The following is a 27350-nucleotide window of genomic DNA, read 5'->3' as shown; positions in this document are numbered from 1 at the left end:
ATCCATGGCTGGATGGCCATCTGTCAGGAAGGCTTGGATGGTGTCCTTCCTGGGAAAAGGCGGGTGGGACTGGATGGCCTTTGTGGGTCTCTTCCCGCTCTAGGATCCTACAAGATAGATAGATATAGATAAACACACACACATGACTAATATCCGTCTGTCCATCTGTGGGGAGGGCTTGGATGGTTCCTTCCTTCCTGCCTTGGCAGAAAATGGGGCTGGACTAGATGTCCTCTGGGGGCCCCTTCCGGCTCTGGGTTCCTTTGAATGGGAAGGAAGGAGAGGACAATCCCACCGGGCCCTGGTGTCCTGGCCCAGTTCCTGGCTGACCGCCGGCCAAGAAGGACTTTGCGGAATTGGAAAGCCTTGGGAACAAGGAGGAGGATTCAAGGCTCCCTGCCATTCCAGGAAAGAAGAGAAAAGAAAGGAAATGAAAAGAAAGAAGAGAAAAGGAGGGTCAGGCAAGGAAAAGCGGGCAGAGCAGCCCAGAAGCACCAACGGAGAGCGGGAAAGAAAATAATAATAATAATAATAATAATAATAATAATAATAATAATAATAATAATAATGCCAAAAGATCTCAGCCGGCATTTGGAAACCATAGACATTGACAAAATTATGATCTGCCGACTGCAAAAGGCCACCCGACTGGGATCTGCACGCATCATCCGAAAATACATCACACAGTCCTAGACACTTGGGAAGTGTTCGACTTGGGATTTTGTGATACGAAATCCAGCATATCGATCTTGTTTGCTGTGTCATAAAATAACAACAACAACAACAACAACAATAATAATAATGCATCACACAGTCCTAGACACTTGGGAAGTGTTCGACTTGTGATTTTATGATATGAAATCCAGCATATCTATCTTGTTTGCTGAGTAATAATAATAATAATAATAATAATAATAATAATAATAATAATAATAATACATCACACAGCCCTAGACACTTGGGAAGTGTTCGACTTGTGATTTTGTGATACGAAACCCAGCATATAGATCTCGTTTGCTGTGTCATAATAAAATAATAATAATAATAATAATAATAATAATAATAATAATACATCACACAGACCTAGACACTTGGGAAGTGTTTGACTTGTGATTTTGCGATACGAAATCCAGCATATAGATCTCGTTTGCGGTGTCATAATAAAATAATAATAATAATAATAATAATAATAACTAATAGGTGCAACCATGGCCTGGATCGCTCTTTGACCTGCGCGACCTTGACCTCTGGGCCATGACCTGGAGTGAGTCCGGAGGAGGCGCCAGGCATTGATTGACCCAAATTATGCATGCCTTTTTATGCATATGCTAATAAGGGGGCGGGGCCTGTGATCCCATCCAAAATTAGCATGCCCCCCCCTTTCTGTTCCTAAAGGATCCTGCTCCCTCCCTCCCTTCTTTTTCTCTTTCTTTTTTGCTGCATCTCTTCTTTCTTTCCTTCTTTCTCTCCGGAGCCTCCTCTGCTGCAGTCCCTTCTTCCTTCTCTTCCTCCTTTTTTGCTCTTTCTCCTTCTTTCCTTTTTCTGCTGCATTGCTACAGACTGCAGCAGAAACACCTCCTTTCTTTGCAAAAGGAAAAAGGAAAAGTTATCCCATTTTTGGACCATTTGGATGCTCTTCTGGGACAGGTGAGAAAAGTCCTGGGCATCACCTCCAGTTCTGCAGAGGATTCCTATTATTATTATTATTATTATTATTATTATTATTATTATTATTGTAATATATTATTATATATTATTATTATTATATTATTGTTATTATTATTATTATTATTATTATTATTATTATTATATTATTGTTATTGTTATATTATTATTATTATTATTATTGTTATTGTTATTGTAATATATTATTATTATATTATATTATTATTATTATATTATTGTTATATTATTATTATTATTGTATTATTATTATTATTATTATTATTGTAATATATTATTATATATTATTATTATTATATTATTGTTATTATTATTATTATTATATTATTGTTATTATTGTTATATTATTATTATTATTATTGTTATTGTTATTGTAATATATTATTATTATATTATATTATTATTATATTATTGTTATATTATTATTATATTATATTATTATTATTATTATATTATTGTTATATTATTATTATTATTGTATTATTATTATTATTATTATTATTATTATTATTATTATTATTGAAGTTGGAGAAAGGTGCATCCCCATTGCAACAGCATGCAAACTTTGCAGGAAGTCAATCATATTTTAAAAAAAAAAACTATGAATAACAATATAATAACACTATTAATAAAATGCCATATGATATCTATAATGCATATAATAATAGCAAATAAAATAAAATGTATAATAATAAATATAAAATAAAATAATAGATATAATAATAGTATTTTTTATAAAATATAATTATATGAATACAAAATATATTATTATTATTTATTGAAATATTATTATATTATTGTATTATTATTATTATTATTATTATTATTATTATTATTATTATTATTATTGAAGTTGGAGAAAGGTGCATCCCCATTGCAGCAGCAGCAAAAGGATGCAAACTTTGCAGGAAGTCAATAATATTTAAAAAAAATACTATGAATAACAATATAATAATACTATTAATAAAATGCCATATAATATTTATAATGCATATAATAATAGCAAGAATAATAAAATATATAATAATAAATATAAAATAATACATATAATAAATTTTATAAAATATAATTATATGAATAGAAAATATTGTAGTATTATTGAAGTTGGAGAAATGTGCATACCCATTGCAGCAGCATGCAAACTTTTCAGGAAGTCATTAATATTAAAAATACTACGAATAACAATATAATAATACTATTAATAAAATGCTATATGATATTTATAATGCATATAATAATAGCAAGCATAACAAAATATAATAAATATAATAAAATAAATATAAAATAAAATAATACATATAATAACAGTAAATTTTATAAAATATAATTATATGAATACAAAATATAGTAGTATTAGTATTACTGAAGTTGGAGAAAAGTGCAACCCCATTGCAACAGCAAGCAAACATTGCAGGAAGTCATTATATTAAAAATACTATGAATAACAATGTAATATTGCTAATAATATTGCAATATAGTCGTATAGTATAATATAATAATATATAATGCTTATATAGTGCTTCTATTGTGCTATACTAATAATATAATATACTATCTGTGCCCGGCCACGCGTTGCTGTGGCTTATGGGAATCCTTTGTTGGAAGAGCAGTGAATAGCCTTGCAGCCTCAAAGCCTGGCTGTTTCCTTCTTATGGGAATCCTTGTTTGGCGAGTTAGAATGCAACGGAATAGGCTTGCTGCTTGGAAGCCTGGGTCCTTGCGTTCTAGGGGAATGGTTTTCTGGGCTGCGAGAGTTGCAATGCTGCTTCAAAGCCTGGCTGCTTGCTGCCTAGGGGAATCTTTAGTTGGCCAGCTTCAATAGTACAGAGTAGTATCGCTGCTTCAAAGCCTGGCCGCGTTCTACCAAGGTTAATCCTTTGTTGGTCTGGTTGAATTGCACTGAATAGCCTTGCAGCTTCAATGCCTGGCTGTGTTATACCTAGGCCAATTCATTTTTTGGAGGGATGAGTGAAGGACATACCTTGGATGTGTTGGTGTATTGTGACCAAATTTGGTGTGATTTGGCCCAGTGGTTTTGTTGTTTACTCAGTCCTACAAACGTACATTATATATGTAACTTGTACGCTGCCCTGAGTCCCCTTCGGGGTGAGACGGGTGGGATATAAATGTCGCTAATAAATAAATACATCCATACATACAAGACATGCAACATCAAGTAAAAATGCTTATTATTATTAACCAGAGACTGGATGGCCATCTGTTGGGAGGGATCAGATGGCGCCTTCCTTCCTGGCAGAAAGAAGGGGACTGGTCCGGATGGCCATCTGTCAGGAGAGATTGGATTGTGCCTTCCTTGTCCATGCACTTTATTAAAAAGCCTCGAAATTGTGTATTTTTATATGCCCGTATTTTATTATTATTATCATTATTATTATTATTATTATTATTATTATTATTATTATTATTATTATTATTATTGTGAGCCTCCCTGATTCCCTTCGGAGAGATGGTGGTGGGATAAAAAAATAAATTATTATTATTACTATTATTATTATTATTATTATTATTATTATTATTATTATTATTATGAGCCTCCCCGAGTCCCTTCGGGGAGATGGTGGCAGGACAGAATAATAATAATAATAATAATAATAATTATTATTATTATTATTATTATTATTAGCCTCCCTGAGTCCCTTCGGGGAGATGGTGGCAGGACAGAATAATAATAATAATAATAATAATAATAATAATAATAATTATTATTATTATTATTATTATTATTGTGAGCCTCCCCGAGTCCCTTCGGGGAGATGGTGGCAGGACAGAACAATAATAATAATAATAATAATTATTATTATTATTATTATTATTATTATTATTATTATTGTGAGCCTCCCCGAGTCCCTTCGGGGAGATGGTGGCAGGACAGAACAATTATTATTATTATTATTATTATTATTATTATTATTATTATTATTATTATTATTATTGTGAGCCTCCCCGAGTCCCTTCGGGGAGATGGTGGCAGGACAGAACAATAATAATAATAATTATTATTATTATTATTATTATTATTATTATTATTCGCCTCCCTGAGTCCCTTCGGGGAGATGGTGGCAGGACAGAATAATAATAATAATAATAATAATTATTATTATTATTATTATTATTAGCCTCCCTGAGTCCCTTCGGGGAGATGGTGGCAGGACAGAATAATAATAATAATAATAATAATAATAATAATAATAATAATAATAATTATTATTATTATTATTATTATTATTATTAGCCTCCCTGAGTCCCTTCGGGGAGATGGTGGTGGGATAGAAAAATAATTTTTAATTATTATTATTATTATTATTATTATTATTATTATTATTGTGAGCCTTCCCGAGTCCCTTCGGTGAGATGGTGGCAGGATAGAAAAATAATTTTATTATTATTATTATTATTATTATTATTATTATTATTATTATTGTGAGCCTTCCCGAGTCCCTTCAGGGAGATGGTGGCATGTGAGCCTCCCCGAGTCCCTTCGGGGAGATGGTGGTGGGATAGAAAAATAATTTTATTATTATTATTATTATTATTATTATTATTATTATTATTATTATTATTATTATTATTGTGAGCCTTCCCGAGTCCCTTCGGGGAGATGGTGGTGGGATAGAAAAATAATTTTTAATTATTATTATTATTATTATTATTATTATTATTATTATTATTATTGTGAGCCTCCCCGAGTCCCTTCGGGGAGATGGTGGTGGGATAGAAAAATAATTTTTAATTATTATTATTATTATTATTATTGTGAGCCTTCCCGAGTCCCTTCAGGGAGATGGTGGCAGGATACAAATGTTGGAAATAAATTATTATTATAATTTTTTTTCCTCCCTGGCGGGAAGACTGGGGTTGGAGTGGATGTCCTTTGGGGTTCCCTTCCGGCCCTGCAATGCCATGCTTTCCTTTTTTCTTTCCTTCCTTCCTTCCTGCAGTGCTGATGCCGGGCTCCTCCTCGGTGGCAATGCTGCTGAGTCACGTTTCAGCTGCAGAAAGGAAAACCCGGCAAAGAAAAGCTCCAGCCTCCGTTGGCAGGATTATTTGCATGAGGATGATTCTCCCAGGCCCCGGGAACTCTTGGCTCTGCTCTGCGCTGCTCTTTTTCCCAGGGAATAAATCTCTCGCAGGGAAGAAAGGGAGGCCTTGTTGGGGCTGCTCTGTGTCCCTGGTCTCCATGGGGAAGGAGAAAAGAAGGAAGGAAGGAAAGAAAGAAAGAAAGAAAGACAGACAGAAGGCGGGAGGGCTGGCAGGGGTCCCGGGTGCCAAACGTGCCACAAAAAGGAAGCCTCGGACTTATTCACAAGGCCTCTCCTCTGCTCAAAGGGTCACCAGGCCTTGCAATATATAATGTAATTAATTATACATAACATACAATATGATATACAATCTATCTATATATATAAAAGAGTGATGGCATCACGGCGACTCACAAAACAACAAAAGTACAGGCCCCGCAACCTCGAAATTTGACAACACAACCCATCATCCACGCCTCTAGGTTGATACAACAAAAAGAAAAGAAAAATAAAGTCCTAATTAGAGGGAGAGGAATAATTGCTTTTATCCATTTGCTGCCAGTTAGAAGGCTAAGCTCCGCCCACTTGGTCTCCTAGCAACCCAATAAAAAAAAATAAAAAAACACTAAAAAAAATTAAAAACACTAAAAAAAATAATACAATAAAATACTATAATAACAGAAAATAACTAAAAATAATACAAGAAAATAATAAAATATAATAAATAAAAAGATAACACAATAAAATTAATAAAAAATGTCTCCTAGCAACCCAATAAAAAATAATAAAAACACTAAAAAATTAATACAATAAAATACTATAATAACAGAAAATAACTAAAAATAATACAGGAAAATAATAAAATATAATAAATAAAAAGATAACTTACAATAAAATTAATTAAAAAATACAAATAACGTCAAATAAAAATTACACAACAATTTTTAACCAATACCACCACCACTTTGCCACAGCAACGCGTGGCCGGGCACAGCTAGTCTATATATATAAATGTAATGTGCACCATTAGGACCGAGTTCACAACAAAACCACTGGGCCAAATCACACCCAATCTGGCCACAATGCTCATCACCAAATTTGGCCAAAATATCACTTTCCAAGGAAGGACCATCAAAAGAAAAACAGATATACAATCTATATATGTTCATTTTATCAATATTTATATGTATGTTTTTATCCTTTACAATTTTATCTTGTAAATCGCCTAAGGCATCTTGGATGGAGGGCGATTAATAAGTAATTAAATGATGATGATGATGATATATATACAAATGTAATTTGCATCATTAGGACCGAGTTAACAACAAAACCACTGGGGCAAATCACACCAAATTTGGCCACAACACTCATCACTTTCCAAGGAGTGACCATCAAAAAAAAAAAAAAAAAAGAGAGAGAGAGAGAGAGAGAGAGAAAGATATACAATCTCTCTATATATAAATGTAATGTGCATCATCAGGACCAAGTTCACAACAAAACCATTGGGCCAAATCACACCAAATTTGGCCACAATACTCATCACTTTCCAAGGAATGACAACGAAAGAAAGAAAGAAAGAAAGAAAGAAAGAAAGAAAGAAAGAAAGAAAGAAAGAAAAGAAAAGAAAAGAAATCTCCATGCCCGTATGTAGAAAGCGGCCAGGCTTTTGAGCTGCAAGACTATTCAGTGCAATTCAAGCGGGCCAAACAAGGATTCCCCTTCAAAGGAAGTAGCCAGGTTTCAAAGCGGCTCTTTATTATTACCCCTGTGCTGTTGGTTTTGCTACCTAGAGTATCCTAGATGTGGAAGGGACCCCCAAAGGGCATCCAGTCCAGCCCCGTTCTTAACTGTGAGTTGTTTGCAAGGGCAATGTGTGTAACTCGGGGACAGCCTGTGCTAGAGCTCTCCTTTGGGCAGTTCGGACGGCAGCCCGGAGCGGATGGGATCCATCTCTTTCTGAGAAGGGTCACTGATGCCAAGAAGGACCAAGAACATCAACAAAGGACACTTTGTGCTGACCTTTCCTTGGAGCCAGACGTCCTCTTCTCCGCTCCACTGGGCCGCGAAAGACAGGATTTATTGGTCTGCCTTTCTCTCCTTCTTTCCTTCCTTCCTTCCTTCACTGCCTTTGCCTTTGGCAGAATATTATTTCCATTGAAAATCCCCGAAACTTCCTTTGGGAAAGCATCCACAAGTGGACCCCTTCGTTCTTGTTTTTGAAGCTCTTATGGTGAAAAATCCCTTGGAAAACTAGAATAGGCAAATGGGCTGCTGCAGGGTCAGGTCCCTCCCACAAAGACACAGTTTCAGCAGCTTAAAAAACTTTTCCCGTGTATTTTTTAATGATAGAATCAATTAGGAAATAATAATATTTACTAACAAAATTATAGTGTTACATAGTGTGTGTATGTATGTGTGTGTATGTATATATATATATATATATATATATATATATATATATATATATATATAAAAGGGTAGTGACGTTTCGGCCTAGGACAAAACAACAAAACTACACATCCCAGAAACACTAAACTGGCCAACAAAGGATTCCCATAAGCCACAGCAACACATGGCCGGGCAAAGCTAGTAGTGTTATATAGTTTTTTAATACATATATAACTGTGCCCGGCCACGCGTTGCTGTGGACTTTATTTTTCTAAGTTTTTTTTGTTTGAAAGACATAGATTGGATGACTATGTCTTTTGTGGCCAAATTTGGTGTGATTTGGTTCAGAGGTTTTGTTGTTTACTCAGTCCTATAAATGAACATTACATTTATATATATAGATAGATATAAGATACACACACACACACACACATATTTTATTATAATGTATATTATATATTGGAGCCCACGATGGCACAGCGAGCTAAACCGCTAAGGTATTGAACTTGCTGACCAAAAGGTCGGTGGTTCGAATCCAGGGAGCAGGGTGAGCTCCTGCTGGTAGCCCCAGCTTCTGTCAATCTAGCAGTTCAAAAACCAAGAATCGTAGAATTATAGAATCATAGAGTTGGAAGAGACCTCACGGGCCATCCAGTCCAACCTCCTGATAATGATGTTGACTCTTTCCCTATACTATACAAAGCTTTATGTGTGTGTGTATATATATATATATATATATCTGGAGTGTAACTTGAGAAATGTCCATGTTCCGACTTACATGCAGATCCAGATGTTCTTCTCCAACCGTCTGTTTCCTTTCCGCTCCCAGATGCCATGATGGCCTCCTTGCTGGTCTTCTTCTCCGCCTTGGCCCCTTTTGCCCCACTCGCAACAGGGTTCCAGTTCTTCAGGGAAAACACAGGTAAACATTTTGTTTGTTGTTGTGTTTGTTTGACTTTGTGACGCATGGGATCTAATAAAGCCATTGCCAACGCCATTCGTTGCCCTTGGCTTTCTAGGAGGCTGCCATTCTCCAGCCCACCAGCAGATGTCGCACTTCCTCCACATTATATTTATTTATTTATTTTTAATTTATTTATTTATTTACTGTACATACCGGAGTATAAGTCAACCCGAATATAAGCCGAGGCACCTAATTTTACCACAAAAAAACCCTGGGAAAACATTGACTCCAGTATAAGCTGAGAGTAGTCAATTTCAGAAATAAAAACACATACCAATAAAATTACATTAATTGAAGCATCAGTAGGTTAAATGTTTTTGAATATTTACATCAAGCTCAAATTTAAGACAAGACTGTTCAACTCTGATCAAATCATTATTCTCATCTTCTTCAATATCAATGTGCTTATGTATCCTTTTAATAATAATAGAGAAAAATAATACATGTAATAATAATAATAATAATAATAATAATATCAGTATAATAATTATAATTCTCTAGGGCAGGGAGCCCAAGCAGCCAGTCCCAGGCTGCTACGGTGATCCTGAAAAATGATAATAATACACAACCAGTCTGCATCTCCTTGTGGAGAGAAAAAGCTGGGGAATAATAATAATAATAATAATATCACTATAATAATAATAATAATAATAATAATAATAATAATAATAATAATAATAATTCTCTAGGGCAGGGAGCCCAAGCAGCCAGTCCCAGGCTGCTACGGTGATCCTGAAAAATCATAATAATACACAACCAGTCTGCATCTCCTTGTGGAGAGAAAAAGCTGGGGAATAATAATAATAATAATAATATCACTATAATAATAATAATAATAATAATAATAATAATAATAATAATAATAATAATAATAATAATTCTCTAGGGCAGGGAGCCCAAGCAGCCAGTCCCAGGCTGCTACGGTGATCCTGAAAAATGATAATAATACACAACCAGTCTGCATCTCCTTGTGGAGAGAAAAAGCTGGGGAATAATAATAATAATAATAATATCACTATAATAATAATAATAATAATAATAATAATAATAATAATAATAATAATAATAATTCTCTAGGGCAGGGAGCCCAAGCAGCCAGTCCCAGGCTGCTACGGTGATCCTGAAAAATCATAATAATACACAACCAGTCTGCGTCTCCTTGTGGAGAGAAAAAGCTGGGGAATAATAATAATAATAATAATAATAATAATAATAATAATAATAATAAGAACAGTATAATAATAATAATAATAATAATAATAATAATAATAATAATAATAATAATTCTCTAGGGCAGGGAGCCCAAGCAGCCAGTCTCAGGCTGCTACGGTGATCCTGAAAAATCATAATAATACACAGCAAGTCTGTGTCTCCTTGTGGAGAGAAAAAGCTGGGGAATAATAATAATAATAATAATAATAATAATATAATGTTTAAATGCCCCTGTTCCCTTGCCTTGCCCCTTCTAGATGACCTCAAGGCCCTGAGGGTCTCCATCGCACGGCACCCTCCTCCCAGGGCGGTTCTGGCCGGCACCTTGACCCTCCCTTGCCGCGTGACCTTCCTCCGGCCGATGGCCACTCCGCCTGGGCTGCCCCGGGTGAAGTGGTCCTTCCTGTGGGAGGGGCAGGAGGCGGAGGTGCTGGTGGCCCGGGGGGCAAAGGTGAAGCTCGGTCCGGGCTACGAGGGCCGGGCGGCGCTGCCCTTCTACCTGGACGACCCTTCGGACGCCACGCTGACCCTCGACCACCTGCGCAGCAACGACTCCGGCATCTTCCGCTGCCACGTCCAGCACGGCATCGAGGACGGGCACGACGCCCTGGAGGTCAAGGTCAAAGGTCATTATTATACTGGGTTGGAGTCCCGAACTCCTGGCGGGAGGGCCGAGGTTGGCCCAGGTATTCAACGCTGTGCCTGTCTCCCTCCCGTCCCTCCCGTCCCGCCTGGCAGGGGTGGTCTTCCTCTACCGAGAAGGATCCTCCCGTTACGCGTACACCTTTGCAGAGGCCCAGGAGGCCTGCGCCCGCATCGAGGCCCAGATCGCCAGCCCCGAGCAGCTCCACGCGGCCTACCTGGGCGGATACGAGCAGTGCGACGCCGGATGGATTGCCGACCAGACCGTCAGGTGGGAGCCCCCGCGGTCATCTTATATTCCATGTCTTATACTCTACTCTGCTATTAGGATTGCAAAGGAGTACAATGGTCTTATGCATATATTATACTATAGTGCATATATTACATTACATATTTTATTGTATACTATAGTATTATTATTCCAAAAGGGCACAGTGGTCTTATTAATACACTATATTACATATGTTACCAAAGTCAAGGTCCAAATTAATGGTTGGGCTGGAATAATTTCACAACGTTGCTCCCAGCAACTACCCACTCCAGCTTCCAGCTATTATTATTATTACAGTATTACCAAAGTCAAAGTCCAAATCAACGGTTGGGCTGAAATAATAATAATGATAATAATAATAATAATAATAATAATAATAATAATAATACTTTATTTATATACCGCCCTATCTCCCGGATGGGACTCAGGGCGGTTTCCAATCATAAAAACAACACAACATTACATAACAACATAATAACACATTATTAAGCAAAGTAAAATAATACAATTATAGCAATAAATAACACTTACATGACCTGATCAATTTCACAACGTTGCTCCCGGCAACTACCCACTTCAGCTTCCAGCTATTATTATTATTGTTGTTGCTATATGTTATTAGATTATATTTTATATTATTATTATATTTATTATTATTATTTATGCTACAAGGTGTCAAAGAGCTGTCCACAGGATCTCTGTTAACATAGCCGCTCACTGTCGCATAGTTAAATGCAGGTCCAAACTCATACATAGCAATCAGTCCAAAAAAGGGTTGTAATATTTTATATTATACATTTAATTTATTATTATTATTATTTCAAAGGGTTATAATGGTCTTATTGATATTGGAAGGGAAGAGGCATGGGCTTATTTCCCAGGTGTCTCCACATGTAGGACAATGGGAGGCTCACCCACCATCCCATAGACAAAGGCAGTGCGAAATCATATACAGAAATCAGTCCAAACAAAGGCAAAATATACAAAGAGTCCAGAGTTCTTTCTAAGGGTCAAAGCCAAGCAATCTCACCAACTCAAGCCATACTCAAGGTCCACTGGCAAATATTCGGAGTGTAACTATTTCACAACGTTGCTTCCAGCAACTACCCACTCCAGCCCCCAGCTCTTTATGCTGCTTTTCCCAGTTGCTCTCACCTGTTGACCTTCCTCAGCTGGACGGCATCAGAATTATTATTAATTGCAGCCTTAATAGGCTTAATTCCTGTCCCATATCTATCTTTGTCCTCATCGCAAGCCCTGATTTTATTTATTTATCATGTCACAAGCCCTGATGATTACCCTATTATGCAAATCTAGTTATGGGAAAGGTCATTAAGCTCAAATAAGGTAAGCATTAGAGTCTCATGGTTTTCCGGGCTGTATGGCCATGTTCCAGAAGCATTCTCTCCTGACGTTTTGCCCACATCTAAGGCAGGCATCCTCTCAGGTGGTGAGGTATATGTGTGAGGCAATTCTGGCCATGAGAGTCTTGTTAATGTGGGATTTGAGTATTGATAGTGTTTAAATGCAATTTGTGCCATGCTTGTATTGCAACTGATTGCGTCATCCAGAATGTACCATATGTGGAAAGAGTTAATTGCCAAGAAGCTATGCTGTCCTTGATGTGTGGCTGGAACTAGGGAGTATCCAGACACAAGTGTTTGTGCATAACGATTGCGTTGGTTCAGTTGAGTTCTGTCTGCCTAGAGTTCGAGTCAAGTTCTGTTAGAGAAGAGAACAGTCCTGTGTTCCGTCTGTCGTCTGCAAGTCTGTTTGTGTTGATTACTGCTGCATACAGTAAAACTTTGTAAATAGTTTTACCAACGAGTGTCTCTTCGTTCTGCGCTCCACTGCTTCCATCCAACTACTGCTGCGCTGCAAATACTCTGACAAATTGGTTATGGGCCCAGATCCTAGACTGACCCAGATCCTAGACTGGCCCTGATCCTGGAGTTTGGAGTGGAGGAAAAAGTTGGAGCTGCGAGTGTGACCAGAGACGGGACCAGGAATCAGTCGATGGAAGACTGATTCCTGGAGAAGCAGAGCTGCGAGCGGGACGTGCTGGAGCCCGACTGATTGATGGCCAGAAGTGAGAAGTGTTGCTAATCAGGAGGGCCTTCCTCTTCCTCGCAGGTACCCCATCCAGACCCCGCGGGAGGCCTGTTACGGGGACATGGAGAGCTTCCCGGGCGTCCGCAACTACGGCGTGGTCGACCCCGAAGACCAGTACGACGTCTACTGCTACGTGGAGGAGCTCTATGGTCAGCGGGAAGGACAGGGAGGGGTCTCTGGCATGTTAGGACTTGTAGTTTACCTGCCCTTTCTTGAGTGATAACAGGGTTAATCCTCAGGTGTATCCATATGTTAAAATGCCGGGTCACCATAATTAGAGTTTTTTGTGTGTAAGTGGTGAAGAAAAAGGCTGAGTAGCCATGTCTTTGAAAGTAGAGTCTCACTTATCCAACATAAAGGGGCCATCAGAACGTTGGATAAGCGAGTATGTTGGATGATAAGGAGGGGTTAAGGCAAAGCAACAATCATCTTGTGTGTTTGAGATGCGCAGTTGGTATATCTCCAGAATGCGACGACAGCCAGAGATGGTTGAGAGCGTCTCCATAGAAAGAAACAAGAGGAATTAAAATTCCTATATTGGACTTTTTAATGCCTTGGACGATTGTTTAACATTTTAACGATGTCTATTTTAACTATAACCTATTTAATTTGTGTTGTTACATCTTAATTGTTGTATTTTATGATTTTGTGTGACTATATCGGGCTTGTTCCCCGTGTGAGCCGCCCCGAGTCCCTGCCTGGAGGCGACATACAAAAATAAAATTTTATTATTATTGTTATTTACGTCCTCTCGCGGTCCCCTGACCCCTCCGTCCGTTGCAGGAGAGCTCTTTGTGGTCAGCTCCCCGCAGCGGTTCTCGTGGCCGGAGGGTCAGGAGGCGTGCCAGGCGCTGGGGGCTTCGGTGGCCACCACCGGTCAGCTCTACGCGGCCTGGAGCCAAGGCCTGGACCACTGCAACCCGGGCTGGCTGGCCGACCGCAGCGCCCGCTACCCCATCGTGGCCCCGCGGGAGAAGTGCGGGGGGTCCGTCCCCGGGGTCAAGACCCTCTTCCGCTTCCGCAACCAGACCGGCTTCCCGGACCCACAGACCAGCCGATACGACGTCTTCTGCTTCCGAGGTGAGCATTATTATTATTATTATTATTATTATTATTATTATTATTATTATTATTGGTGTGGAGAAGAGATGTTGGATGTCTATTTAATTATATTATTACTAGCTGTGCCCGGCCACGCGTTGCTGTGGTGAAGTCTGGTGGTCTGGGAAATAAAGAATTGAGGAATTGGTGGTAGTTAAGGTCAAGGGTCAAGGTTTTCCCCAGACAGTAAGTCCAGTCATGTCTGACTCTGGGGGTTGGGGCTCATCTCCATTTCTAAGTCAAAGAGCCGGCGTTGTCCGTAGACATCTCCAAGGTATTGTGGAATGACTGCATGGAGAGGCAGCAATTGGATAAAAACAAATTAGATAATCTGTGGAAGAGGCCTAAGAGAGGCCTAAGTCTGCCTGTCCCCTCGGCTGAGTTGGTTGCTAGGAGACCAAGTGGGCAGAGATTAGCCCTGTAACTGGCAGCAATTGGATAAAAACAATTATTCCTTTCCCTCTAATTAGGACTTTATTTTTCTTTTCTTTTTGTTGTATCAACCTAGAGGCGTAGATGATGGGTTGTGTTGTCAAATTTCGAGGTTGAGGGGTCTGTAGTTTTATTGTTTTGTTGGTTGCCGTGATGCCATCACTCATTTATATATATAGATATTATCACCGCTGCCACCAGTGTAAAGATGTTTATAATGCGGCCACCAGATGTAAAGGGGATTATCCACACTTGCCACCACTAGCTACTTAGAGAGGAGACCTTTTTAATTTTGTTTTTCTTCTTTCTTCTTGTTTGTTTTTATGACATAAGCTGAGATGTTTAAAAGAACAATAACACATTTATTCTGGCACAAAGCTTAATGGTTACAGTAACTTTCTCTTTAGAGGCACTTTGGTTAACAGTTTCAAGGCTAGAATGAGGTGTTTCAAACTTCTTAAAATGTCACTTCTTTCTTTACTGCTCTAAACTGCAGTCACCCTGTGAATTACAATCACAGATTATCTGTTCCTCATCAGGAGACAGACTACCTTAAAATAAGTCACCAAACTTATTTTAAATTGACTCAAAAATAAGCATTTGAGTCTCCCTGATCCCTTCAACTTAGGGTCAGTCTTCCCTGTACCTCATCAGGGCACAGACCAACTGCTTCTTTTTCAAACCTGTACTTCTCCACCAAAACTGGCAGTTGGCTCTGCCCACTTCTCCATGGCAACCAACTGAAATATTGACCCTTTTAAAAAGCAATTAAACATGACATCTGTAAACTAAAAAAATTCACACTTTGTTACAATTGGTATAGAGAGAGATAGGCCCTGGCCTTCCTATCTAGAAATATAGTTCTTTCAGTACAGCCTTCTGTAATGTTTACAGCTTGGCTCTGCTGCTGTAAATTGCTGAAGCTGGCTTGCTCTGCTGTTGCTGCTGCTGTGCTCCTCCTTCTGTGAGCATGGAGAGAGGCAAGATGTCTGCAGGGAGATGGATGTTGCCAATTATTCCATTTCCATTTTTTTTTTTTTGAAATGCCTCCACGCAGAAGACAGCCCGGCATCGCCTGAAGCTCTGGCGTCCGAGTCCAAGATCGTGACGGTGACGGAGCGGATGGAGGAGCTGCGCCTGCCCCCCGCCCTGGGGCCCGGCCCGGCCAAGGAGTCCCGGGGGGCCATCTACGCCATGCCCCTCCCCCGGGAGGACCCCTCCCCACAGGCCCCCCACCCGGCCCAGGCCCCGCCCGGGGGGGCCCACCCGGGCACAGAGCGGGGGTGCCACCTCGCCCTCCCCGGACAGGAAGCAGCCAGGCCCGTGGGCTGCAAGGAGAGACACCCGGACACAGGTACGTGGGGCAGGACGGGAGTGCCGGGGGGGGGGCATTTGGGGAAGGAAGGTTCAAGTGTGGAGCCTGAAAGTGACAGAAGACGTGATGGAAGGAAATGCATTTCTAGAGAGGAAAATTAGGGCCTCCCTACCTATCCACTTATTTACCTATTTATCTATCTGTCTATCTATCTATCTACATCTCTATCTACCTGTCTATCTACCTACATATCTGTCTATCTACCTACATGTCTGCCTGTCTATCAATCTATCTGTCTATCTACATATCTATTGACCTGTCTGTCTGTCTGTCTGTCTGTCTGTCTATCTATCTATCTATCTATCTATCTATCTATCTATCTATCTATCTATCTATCTATCTATCTATACATCTATCTATCTACATGTCTATCTATCTATCTATCTATCTAGCTATCTATCTACATGTCTGTCTGTCTATCTACCTACATGTCTATCAATCAATCTATCTACCTACCTACCTACCTATCTACTTACCTACAAATCTATCTATCTATCTATCTGCATATCTATCTACCTGTCCGTCCGTCTATCTACCTACATATCTGTCTATCTACATGTCTGTCTATCAATCAATCTATCAATCTACCTACCTACCTACCTATCTACCTACCTACCTACTTACATATCTACCTACCTACCTACCTACTTACATATCTGTCTATCCACCTATCTACATGTCTGTCTGTCTATCTATCTACACATCTGTCTGTCTATCTACATGTCTGTCTATCAATCAATCAATCTACCTACCTACCTACCTACCTATCTACTTACATATTTATCTACCTACCTACCTACATATCTGTCTATCTATCTGCATATCTATCTACCTTTCTGTCCGTCTATCTACCTACATATCTGTCTGTCTGTCTATCAATCTACACTCCATATCTACCTGTCTACATATCTATCTCCATATCTACCTACCTACTTGTATCTACCAACCTATCTCCCTATCTATCTACCCGTCTACCTTCCTCTGTATTTACCTACCTACCTCCATATCTATCTATGTACCTGTCTCTATCTTCCTGCCTATCTATCTATCTCCCTGTACCTACCAACCTATCTACTTACCTACGTACCTGTCTCCCTAACTATCTGTGTATCTCTCTGGAGACACCATAGAATCCTAGAATCGTAGAGTTGGAGGAGACCTCATGGGCCATCCAGTCCAAACCCATTCAAAGCACCTTGTCTCTCTCCATGCTCACAGGAGGATGAGGTCCACGAGAGAGACCCCTCCATTGAATGTGGGGAGGGGTCCTCGTGACTTCACGGACCCCCTTTGTGTCTCTTTGCAGAGGAGGAGACCGGCCCCGAGGAGAACGGAGGAGAGTCTGATTCGGAGGACGAGTGGATGATGCATCCCTTGCAAATAGAAGAGGAGGAGGAAGATGAGGATGATGAGGAGGAAGGCCTGCTTGTTGGGACCACGGACACCACAGTGGTCAGCAGCGAGGCCTCTCCGTCCCTGAGCAACGACAACAACAGCAGCGTCTCCAAGGAGGACGATGATGCGGAGATGCAGGGAAGGGGTCGCGACCCCACAGATGACCCCTCCGAAGCCTTCTCCGTCCTCCCTTTGGAGCAGATGGACAAGGAGGCCTCTGTCCACTACGGTCAGTCTCAAGAGGAAGAGGAAGAGGCTTCTGGGACCCCGATGGTCCAGCCTTCCAGTGTTTTCATGAATGGTCCACGGTGGCTCCAGCCGGCTGCGGCCACTGTCACTGTGCCCAGTTTGAGTCATCACAATGAAGACGATGAAGAAGAAGTGACCACTGCTATGGTCAGTTTGGGTCGTCATGATGAAGAAGTAGTGACCAGTGCTGTGGTCAGTTTGGATCATAATGGTGATGATGATGTAGTGACCACTACTGTGGGTCATGGTAATGATGATGAAGTAGTGACCGCTGCTGTGGTCAGTTTGGATCATGATGACGATGATGATGTAGTGACCACTACTGTGGGTCATGATGATGATGATGATGATGATGATGAAGTGACCACTGCTGTGGTCAGTTTGGATCATGATGCCGATGATGATATAGTGACCACTACTGTGGGTCATGATAATGATATAGTGACCGCTGCTGTGGTCAGTTTGGGTCAACATAACAACGACGCTGGGTCCCACCAAGAGCAGGAATATGATCCCTCGACCTCGAGTGACCCCTTGACCACAGGCTTGACCCCAAGCCAAGAAGATCCAGGTCCAACTTCCACCGAAGAGGAGGAGGAAGAAGAAGAAGACCTCTCCGGCCACCCTTCCTTGACGCGGCCATCCTTTGCTGACCACTTGACCAGCGCTCGGCCCATTTTGCCCACCCAGAGGGCCAGTCTGGGCAGCCGGGCAGCGGCCGGAGGGGTCGTCTCAGGTAACCTTTGGGCCTTTGTGGCCATTCTGACCCTGGCCCTCTTCTAACCGGACTAACTGACTTTTCTCTCGGACCGAGGAAGCCTCTCCTACTTCTGTGAAGTGTTTTAATGACAAAAGTGTTTCCATGAAAAAATGGGAAGAAATGGGTTGGAAAGAAAGTCTCTGTCTCTGGAAAACGCTCTCCGTCTCTCTTTCTGTGCTTTTCCTGCCTCTGTTTTTCTTCTTTGTGACACTAACTCTCTAACCATCTCAAACACAACATGTCCAAAGAGCTCTCATTATTATTATTATTATTATTATTATTATTATTATTATTATTAATATTAATATCCACCTTTTTCTCTCCACAAAGGAGGCTCAAAGCAGCTGTTATTAGTATTAGAATGTATTATTATTATTATTAAATATTATTATTATTCATATCCACATTTGTCTCTCCACAAAGGAGGCTCAAAGCAGCTATCTATTAGTATTAGAATGGATTATTAATATTATTATTATTATTATTATTATTATTAAATATTATTATTATTCATATCCACCTTTTTCTCTCCACAAAGGAGGCTCAAAGCAGCTATCTGTTATTAGTATTAGAATGGATTATTATTTGAAACACAACAAGATGAATCCACAGCAGACACTCTGCTGGCTGTTGTATTGGATCACGTTGGACATTATTATTATTATTATTATTATTATCATTATTATTATTATTATTATTATTATTATTTTATGACACAGCAAACAAGATAGATAGGCTGGATTTCGTATCACAAAATCACAAGTCGAACACTTCCCAAGTGTCTAGGACTGTGTGATATTATTATTATTATTATTATTATTATTGATAAATAGTATAACACAGCAAACAAGATATATATGCTGGATATTATTATTATTATTATTATTATTATTATTATTATTATTATTTGAAACACAACAAAATGAGTCCACAGCAGACACTCTGCTGGCTGTTGTATTGGATCACGTTGGACATCATCATCATTATTATTATTATTATTGACACATAGTATAACACAGCAAACAAGATATATATGCTGGATATTATTATTATTATTAGTAGTAGTAGTAGTAGTATTATTTGAAACACAACAAGATGAGTCCACAGCAGACACTCTGCTGGCTGTTGTATTGGATCACGTTGGACATTATTATTTTATTATTATTTTATTATTATTATTATTATTATTTATATCCACCTTTTTCTCTCCACAAGGGATGCTCAAAGCAGCTATCTATTATTAGTATTAGAATGTATTATTATTACTATTATTATAAATATTATTATTCATATCTACATTTCTCTCCACAAAGGAGGCTCAAAGCAGCTATTATTATTATTATTATTATTATTATTATTATTATTATTATTGGGCGCTGAGCTGCTGAACTTGCGGACCGAAAGGTCGCAGGTTCATATCCGGGGAGTGGAGCGAGCTCCCGCTGTCAGCCCCAGCTTCTGACAACCTAGCAGTTCGAAAATATGCAAATGTGAGTAGATCAATAGGTACTGCTCTGGTGGGAAGGTAACAGCGCTCCATGCAGTCATGCCATTGGCCACATGACCTTGGAGGTGTCTACGGACAACACCGGCTCTTCAGCTTAACACAGGAACATAGCTTATCAGGTACGTTTGAGATAATAATCTTTGTCTCGTCTGCCACTCTTACAAACATCAAGCAAGTGTTTGCTCTTAGCAGTGCAAGGTCTAAGAGAGTCTGAGCTCTGAGCAGTCCCAGGTCAGATCATCTGGCCTGCAGCCCCGCCCACAACCTCTCAGGAAACATAGAGCAAAGGAAGCTGCATATCAGAACGAACAGAAGGCAATAATAGATTAACCAATTGCTAGAGGAGGCTTGGAGAAGGTTGTAATTTCCAACATGGGGCTTCCAGGTGACTGCCTTCTGCGGGAGGAGCCTTGCCTCAACGGAGGCACCTGCGCCGAGGACGGGGAGCGGCTCACCTGCCTCTGCCTACCTGGATACGGAGGGGACGCCTGCCAGGACGGTGAGTTTAGAACAATAATAATAATAATAGATAATAGATATACTAATAGATATACTAATAAATATACTAATAAATATGATAAATATACTAATAATATAACATAATAATAAATATAATAACAAATATAATGTAATGATGTGTATAACAACTATAATAAATATAACATAACAAATATAAATATAACGTAATAATAAATATAATAACAAATATAATAATATAATAAAATATGATATAATAATAACTATAATAATAAATATAATAATAATAAATAATAAATATAACATACAATAGGGTCTCACTTATCCAACGTAAATGGGCCGGCAGAACGTTGGATAATAAGGAGATTTAAGGAAAAGCCTATTAAACATCAAATTAGGTTATGATTTTACAAATTAAGCACCAAAACATCATGTTATACAACAAATTTGACAGAAAAAGCAGTTAATTACACATTAATGCAAAGTAGTAATTACTGTATTTACAAATTTAGCACCAAAATATCACAATGTTTTGAAAACATTGACTACAAAAATGCGTTGGATAAGTGAGTGTTGGATAAGTGAGACTCTACTGTACTAATAAATATACTATAATAACAAATATAATATAATAATAAATCTACTAATAAAAATAATAATAAATATAATACTGTAATAAAATAATTAATATAATATAACATAATAATAAATAAGGGAGCCCCGGGTGGTGCAGAGGTTTAAACCGCCGAGCTGCTGAACTTGCTGACTGAAAGGTCAGCGGTTCGAGTCCAGGAGTGAGGTGAGCTCCCACTGTTAGCTCCCACTGTTAGCCCCAGCTTCTGCCAACCCAACGATTCGAAAACATGCAAAGGTGAGTAGATCAATAGGTACGGCTCTGGCGGGAAGGTAACTTTGGCGCTCCATGCAGTCATGCCAGCGGCCACATGACCTTCCTTGCTGAGTTTCTCCACACCTCACAACCTCTGGGGATGCCTGCCATAGATGTGGGCGAAACGTCAGGAGAGAATGCTTCTGGAACATGGCCTCCTTCCTTCTTTCCCAATCCAGAGCTGGAGCATTGCCCACCCGGGTGGGAGGCCTTCCAGGGCTCCTGCTACAGGCATTTCCCGCGTCGGCGGAGCTGGGAGGAGGCGGAGGCGCAGTGCCGGGCGCAGGGGGCCCACCTGGCCAGCGTGGCCACCCCCGAGGAGCAGGACTTCCTCAACAGTAGGCCACCCACAGGTTTCCAGAGGACGGGGCTCACCGGGGGGCCGGGGGGGGCGCTGCCTTGGGGGTCCCTTCCCACCTTGGTTATGGGCCGCGACCTCCGCCCCTCACCGCCAGCCCCTCTCGGCCTTCCAGATCGCTACAAGGAGTATCAGTGGATCGGCCTGAATGACCGGACCATCGAGGGGGACTTCCAGTGGTCCGACGGCAGCCCTATGGTAGGCCCCGCCCCCTCTGCAAAGGCCCCGCCCCCTTTCTCCATGTCACCATTTCTATTGGTGTAGCTACCCATCCGTATCGATCTGCTTCAATCTAGTCCAGTGATTCCCAAAGTGGGCGCTACCGCCCCCTGGTGGGCACTGCAGTGATCCAGGGGGGCGGTGATGGCCACAGCTGCATTTGGGGGCGATGAATAAACTGTATTGCTTTTCTATTCCGAGTTCGAAAAATAGTTTCATAATTTCAAACTTCAATGTTTCTAATTTACACCTTTCTTTACTATATTTTATGAAAAAGGTAGAAACATGAATACATATACAGTAGAGTCTCACTTATCCAACATAAAAGGGCCAGCAGAACGTTGGATAAGCTAATAAATGGGCCGGGCTGTGGCGCAGGCTGGTGAGCAGCCAGCTGCTAGCTGCAACAAATCACTCTGACCAAGAGGTCATGAGTTCGAGGCCAGCTCAGAGCCTGTGTTTGTCTTTGCCTCTGTTCTATGTTAAGGCATTGAATGTTTGCTTTATATGTGTAATGTGATCTGCCCTGAGTCCCCTTCGGGGTGAGAAAGAAGGGCGGGATAGAAATACTGTAAATAAATAAATAAATATGTTGGATAATAAAGGAGAGATTAAGAAAAAGCCTATTAAAACATTAAAATAGGTTATGATTTTACAAATTAAGCACCCAAACATTATGTTATACAACAAATTTGACAGAAAAAGTAGTTCATTACACATCAATGCTATGTAGTAATTACTATATTTACGAATTTAGCACCAAAATATCACGATATATTGAAAACATTGACTACAAAAATGCGTTGGATAATCCAGAACATTGGATAAGTGAGACTCTACTGTATCTTTCTGTTTAATTGCCATTAAAAAAATTTAAAAAATAATTTCCAGGGGGTGCTGAGTAATATTTTTTCTGGAAAGGGGGCGGTAAGCCAAATAAGTTTGGGAACCACTGATCTAGTATCTGTTTCTATCCATATCTATTTCCATCCGTCCATCCATCTCTATCTTTCTATCTAACTATCACCATCTATCTATCCATATCTATTTCTATCCATCCATTTCTATCTATCTATCTATCTATCTGTCCGTCCATCCCCTTCTCTCTCGTTCCATATCTACTTCTATTGATCTATTGATCTAACCATCCATTTTTATCTCTTTCTACCCATATCTACCTGTCTGTCCGTCTTCTCTCTGGCCGTCCACCTGGGGTGGGGAAGGCGGTCCAGTGGTTGCTTTTGGGAGCCAAACTGACCGGTCTCCCCTTGGGCCCTGACCCCTCTCTCTCCTCCTCCTCCTCCTCCTCCTCCTCCTCCCTTTGCCTTCTGCAGCTGTACGAGAACTGGCACCCGGGTCAGCCGGACAGCTACTTCTTGTCCGGAGAGAACTGTGCGGTCATCGTGTGGCACGACCAGGGCCAGTGGAGCGACGTGCCCTGCAACTACCACCTCTCCTTCACCTGCAAGATGGGCCTCGGTGAGGAGGACTCTCCGCGGGAGGATCCTTGGATGGGACCCTCTGGACCAGGGGTCCCCAAACTGTTTAAATGGAGGGCCGATTCACAGTCCCTCAGAGTGTTGGGGGGCCGGACGAGGAGGAAATAGTCCAAAATTAGGATTGTGGTTGTTGTGTGCCTTCAAGTCGATTCAGACTTAGGTCAACCCTAAGCCTAAAGATTAGGAAAGAGGCCAGGTCAATGGCCTTGGAGGGCCTTAGTTTGGGGACCCCTGATCTAGACGATCTCATAAGACCATGCAGCCCTCCAAGGTCATTGACCTGGCCCCTGTCCTAAACTTTAGACTTAGGGTTGACCTAAGTTTACTTGGTCTTTGGAGATCTCTTTGCTTACCCATGGTCTTAGGAGATCATCTAGATCGACTTTGAAGGTCTCGTTGCTTAGCTACAGCCTTGTGAGACCATCTAGATGGCCTTTGAGGGTCCCTTTCCTTACCTATGGTCTTCTGATGGCCTTATTGTTGGGAATGGACAAGCCGTTAAGCACTAATCACCCTCTTTATGAGGTAAATTCCCATTAAAATAGCAGAGTAAAAATTGCAGCAGCGGTGTGTGTGTTTGGAAGGCAAAGGGATGCAAAGTTAGCTTTAAAGTCTAAAAGCATTTATTGAGGTAAAAAGAAATCCATTGATGGATAGAAAAGGTTTGGAGCTAACTATCTAATCTATCTTGTTCTAATACACATAGACGGATTAAAATAACAAAGCTCTAGATAGCTACATCTTGACTAATAGAGGACAGAGGTGCGTCCTCTCTGGAACAAAGAAGGAAGCTGGAAGGAATGCCGACCAAGCCTCCTGGGTCACTTCTTCTCTAGGGCCATAAACATTCCAAAGGCCAAATTGGGGAAGTTACGTCAAAGCCCTAGGAGAGATCACATTTCTAGAAACATCAACAAAGGATGGGCTGACCTAAATAGGACGGGAAGCAGGAAACAATGGTGAATCCTATCTAGGCATGCTTTGGAAACGGGGAAAGGATTCCCTCCATCTAACTCTATCATCTGTCTGACTACATTTAGACTTGAGTAGTCCAGGGTGATTCCCAACACTTATGAGATCATCTGGATGGTCTTTGAAGGTCTCTTTGCTTACCTATGGTCTTATTAGATCGTCTAGATCAGGGGTCCCCAAACTAAGGCCCTCCAAGGTGATTGACCTGGCCTCTGTCCTAAACTGTAGACTTAGGGTTGACCTGAGTCTGAATCGACTTGAAGGCACACAACAACAATCCTAATGTTGGACTATTTCATCCTAGTCTGCCCCTCCAACACTCTGAGGGACTGTGAATCGGCCCTCCACTTAAAAAGTGTGAGGACCCCTGTGCTTGACCAATGGCCCCTTTCTCTCCCCCCCCCCCCAGTGTGGTGCGGCCCCCCTCCCGAGGTGAGTGGGGCCCGGGTCTTTGGGAAGCCCAAGGCGCGCTACGAGGCGGGGTCCGTGGTGCGCTACCGTTGCCGGGGGGGCCTCCGCCAGCGCCACTCGCCCCTCGCCCGGTGCCAGGAGGACGGCCAATGGGAGGAGCCCAGGGTCACTTGCAGGACAGGTAAGGCACACCTGTGGGGTCCCCACGGGCCCCTTCAGAAGCTATGGAGAAAGGCCTGGAGTCACTACGGGGCCACCGTGGAGCACTCCTGGCCAGACACGTGATCTCCGAGTCCCGGACACCCGACTGACCAATGGAAGATACCTTGTCCAACCCACTAAGAGATAGATTGATAGAAAGATAGGTAGATAAGACGTCCCAAGTTACAAATACCCGACTCTCATCCTAGTTAAGAACAGGGCTGAGTCAAAAGGAAGTGAGAGGAATCTCATCTATCTATCTATATAAAAATGTAATGTGCGTTTTTCCCATGGAGTAAACAACAAAACCACTGGACCAAATCTCACCAAATTTGGCCACAAAAGACATAGTCATCCAATCTATGTCTTTCCATCAAATAACCCTATAAAATTAGGTCCAAATTACAGAAATAACCCCAAAACTAAAAATTACAAACTACGCATGCGCAGAGTCCCCACCTGGAATCTTGGTGGTGTTAGTCAGGTGGTCGGGGCTTCAACGCATGACTGAGCACAGCTAGACATATTTCCAGACAGGAAACAACCAGAGCCAGCTAACACCTCCCAACAAAGGATTCTCCCTCAGCGTCATTATTATTATTATTATTATTGGGTTCCTGGGAACCATCAAAATGAACAAAACCTGGCAGCCAGCTTTAAAAGAACTCTACAATCAGGACAGTAAATAAAGAACAACACTCTGAAAATTAAGGTAATCCAGACAGGAAACAACCAGAGCCAGCTAACACCTCCCAACAAAGGATTCTCCCTCAGCGTCATTATTATTATTATTATTATTATTATTATTATTATTAGGTTCCTGGGAACCACCAAAATGAACAAAACCTGGCAGCCAGCATTACAAAAAACCTATACAATCTGGACAGTAATTAAAGAACAACACTCTGAAAGTAAGGGTATTCCAGACAGAGCCAGCTAACACCTCCCAACAAAGGATTCCCCCAGGCACGAAGCAGCCAGGCTTTGAAGCTGCAAGCTCATTCAATGCTAAACGAGATGACTAATTACAACATTCATACTTGCCTCTACAAACAAAAACCCACTTAGGACGACACCACAGCAACGCGTGGCCGGGAACAGCTACTATTATATATCATTATTAGTATTATTTTTATATTATATATTATTAGTATAATTATGTTGTTATTTTATATAAGACACTATATACTTGAGTATAAGCTGACTCGAGTATAAGCCGAGGCACCTAATTTTACCACAAAAAACTGGGGACGAGGGTGGGAAATGCAGCCGTCCCCGAGTTACAAAAACCCGACTTCTAGTTAAGAACGGGGCTGGACTGGGTGGGCTTTGGGGGGCCCTTCCCCATCTATGATGCTATATCGATCTCCTATAGATATCGTGACCTGTGACCTCTTTTTTTCCTCCCCATAATAACAAAAGCGGGGCCTCTTTCTGCCCAGGACTGATGGAGACCCTCCGGAACACAGACCCCGATGGGCCGGACCACCGGAACCACCACGATGCCTTCTGACCCCGTCTTCCTCTCTGTCATGTTTTTTGTATTGTTTTTATTCGTGTTGTTGTTATTATTGTTATTATTATTGGTGCACATAAAGACATCCTAGTAACGACTCCCGTGACTCCAACTTGGAATACATAGACTCCCGGTATACATATGCGATATCATTGGAGCTCAAACAACCACATCCTGCACAAGTTCCTAGTCCTCATCAAGGAAGCAGATCGGCAGAACGAGTTACTTTGGAAGGAAGGGCCTTCTTATACAATATTTCAAGCCTCAAAGCCTGCCGTTTTGTTCTCCTGTGAGCATGGAGAGAGGCAAGGTGTCTGCAGGTGGATAGTTAGCTAAATAGGCCCTTTTCATTCCTCTGTAGTAATGTTGTTCTTGTCCAAGAAGCCTTTTACAACATGTTAAGCTTGATGAAGCTCATTGGCTCTGCTGCTGCGCTCAATAAGCTTTCAATCTTTTGTTCCCCTGTGAGCATGGAGAGAGGCAAGATGTCTGCAGTTAAACAGAGAGGCTCTAACCTTCTTATACAGAATGTAGTTCTGGTCCAACCCCTTCTACTGCTGCACTTAAGAAGCTTCTCATCTGTTACATTGCTGCCACTTTGTTCTCCTATGAGCATGGAGAGGAGCAAGGTGCCTGCAGGGAGAAAGATAGGTACCTAGATAGGCCTTTACTTTCCA

At 40.9% G+C, this 27350-nt stretch overlaps 1 protein-coding gene across 5 annotated transcripts; it reads left to right on the top strand.

The window, feature by feature from the left end:
• The first annotated feature begins 415 nt into the window (after window positions 1–415).
• On the top strand, window positions 416–26771 carry bcan (brevican). 5 transcript variants are annotated; one of them, XM_062964829.1, is made up of 14 exons: window positions 416–461; window positions 8941–9033; window positions 10545–10913; window positions 11026–11200; window positions 13334–13461; window positions 14096–14392; window positions 15903–16199; window positions 17527–18600; window positions 20517–20630; window positions 21677–21835; window positions 21971–22053; window positions 23409–23553; window positions 24955–25137; window positions 26600–26771. In XM_062964829.1, the coding sequence occupies exons 1-14, from the start codon at window positions 431–433 to the stop codon at window positions 26668–26670; spliced, it is 3219 nt and encodes a 1072-aa protein (XP_062820899.1). In that variant the 5' UTR covers window positions 416–430; the 3' UTR covers window positions 26671–26771. The 5 variants fall into 5 exon arrangements, with proteins under 5 accessions (XP_062820899.1, XP_062820898.1, XP_062820902.1 ...); XM_062964828.1 differs by having other exon boundaries at window positions 21677–21850; XM_062964832.1 differs by having other exon boundaries at window positions 21677–21850; window positions 26580–26771.
• The last annotated feature ends 579 nt before the right edge of the window (window positions 26772–27350 follow it).

This window comes from Anolis carolinensis, unplaced genomic scaffold (genome assembly GCF_035594765.1).
Source record: "Anolis carolinensis isolate JA03-04 unplaced genomic scaffold, rAnoCar3.1.pri scaffold_14, whole genome shotgun sequence".
NCBI lineage: Eukaryota > Metazoa > Chordata > Lepidosauria > Squamata > Dactyloidae > Anolis > Anolis carolinensis.
The sequence above is the reverse complement of the archived record's forward strand: the minus strand, read 5'-3'. Positions and strand labels throughout refer to the sequence as shown.

Coding starts and splice junctions, on each gene's coding strand:
- bcan (XM_062964828.1), top strand. CDS start 431: ATGAAAAGAAAGAAGAGAAAAGGAGGGTCAG. Junction 10,914..11,025: donor CCTGGAGGTCAAGGTCAAAG/GTCATTATTATA, acceptor CCCGCCTGGCAG/GGGTGGTCTTCCTCTACCGA. Junction 18,601..20,516: donor GGCCGGAGGGGTCGTCTCAG/GTAACCTTTGGG, acceptor TGGGGCTTCCAG/GTGACTGCCTTCTGCGGGAG.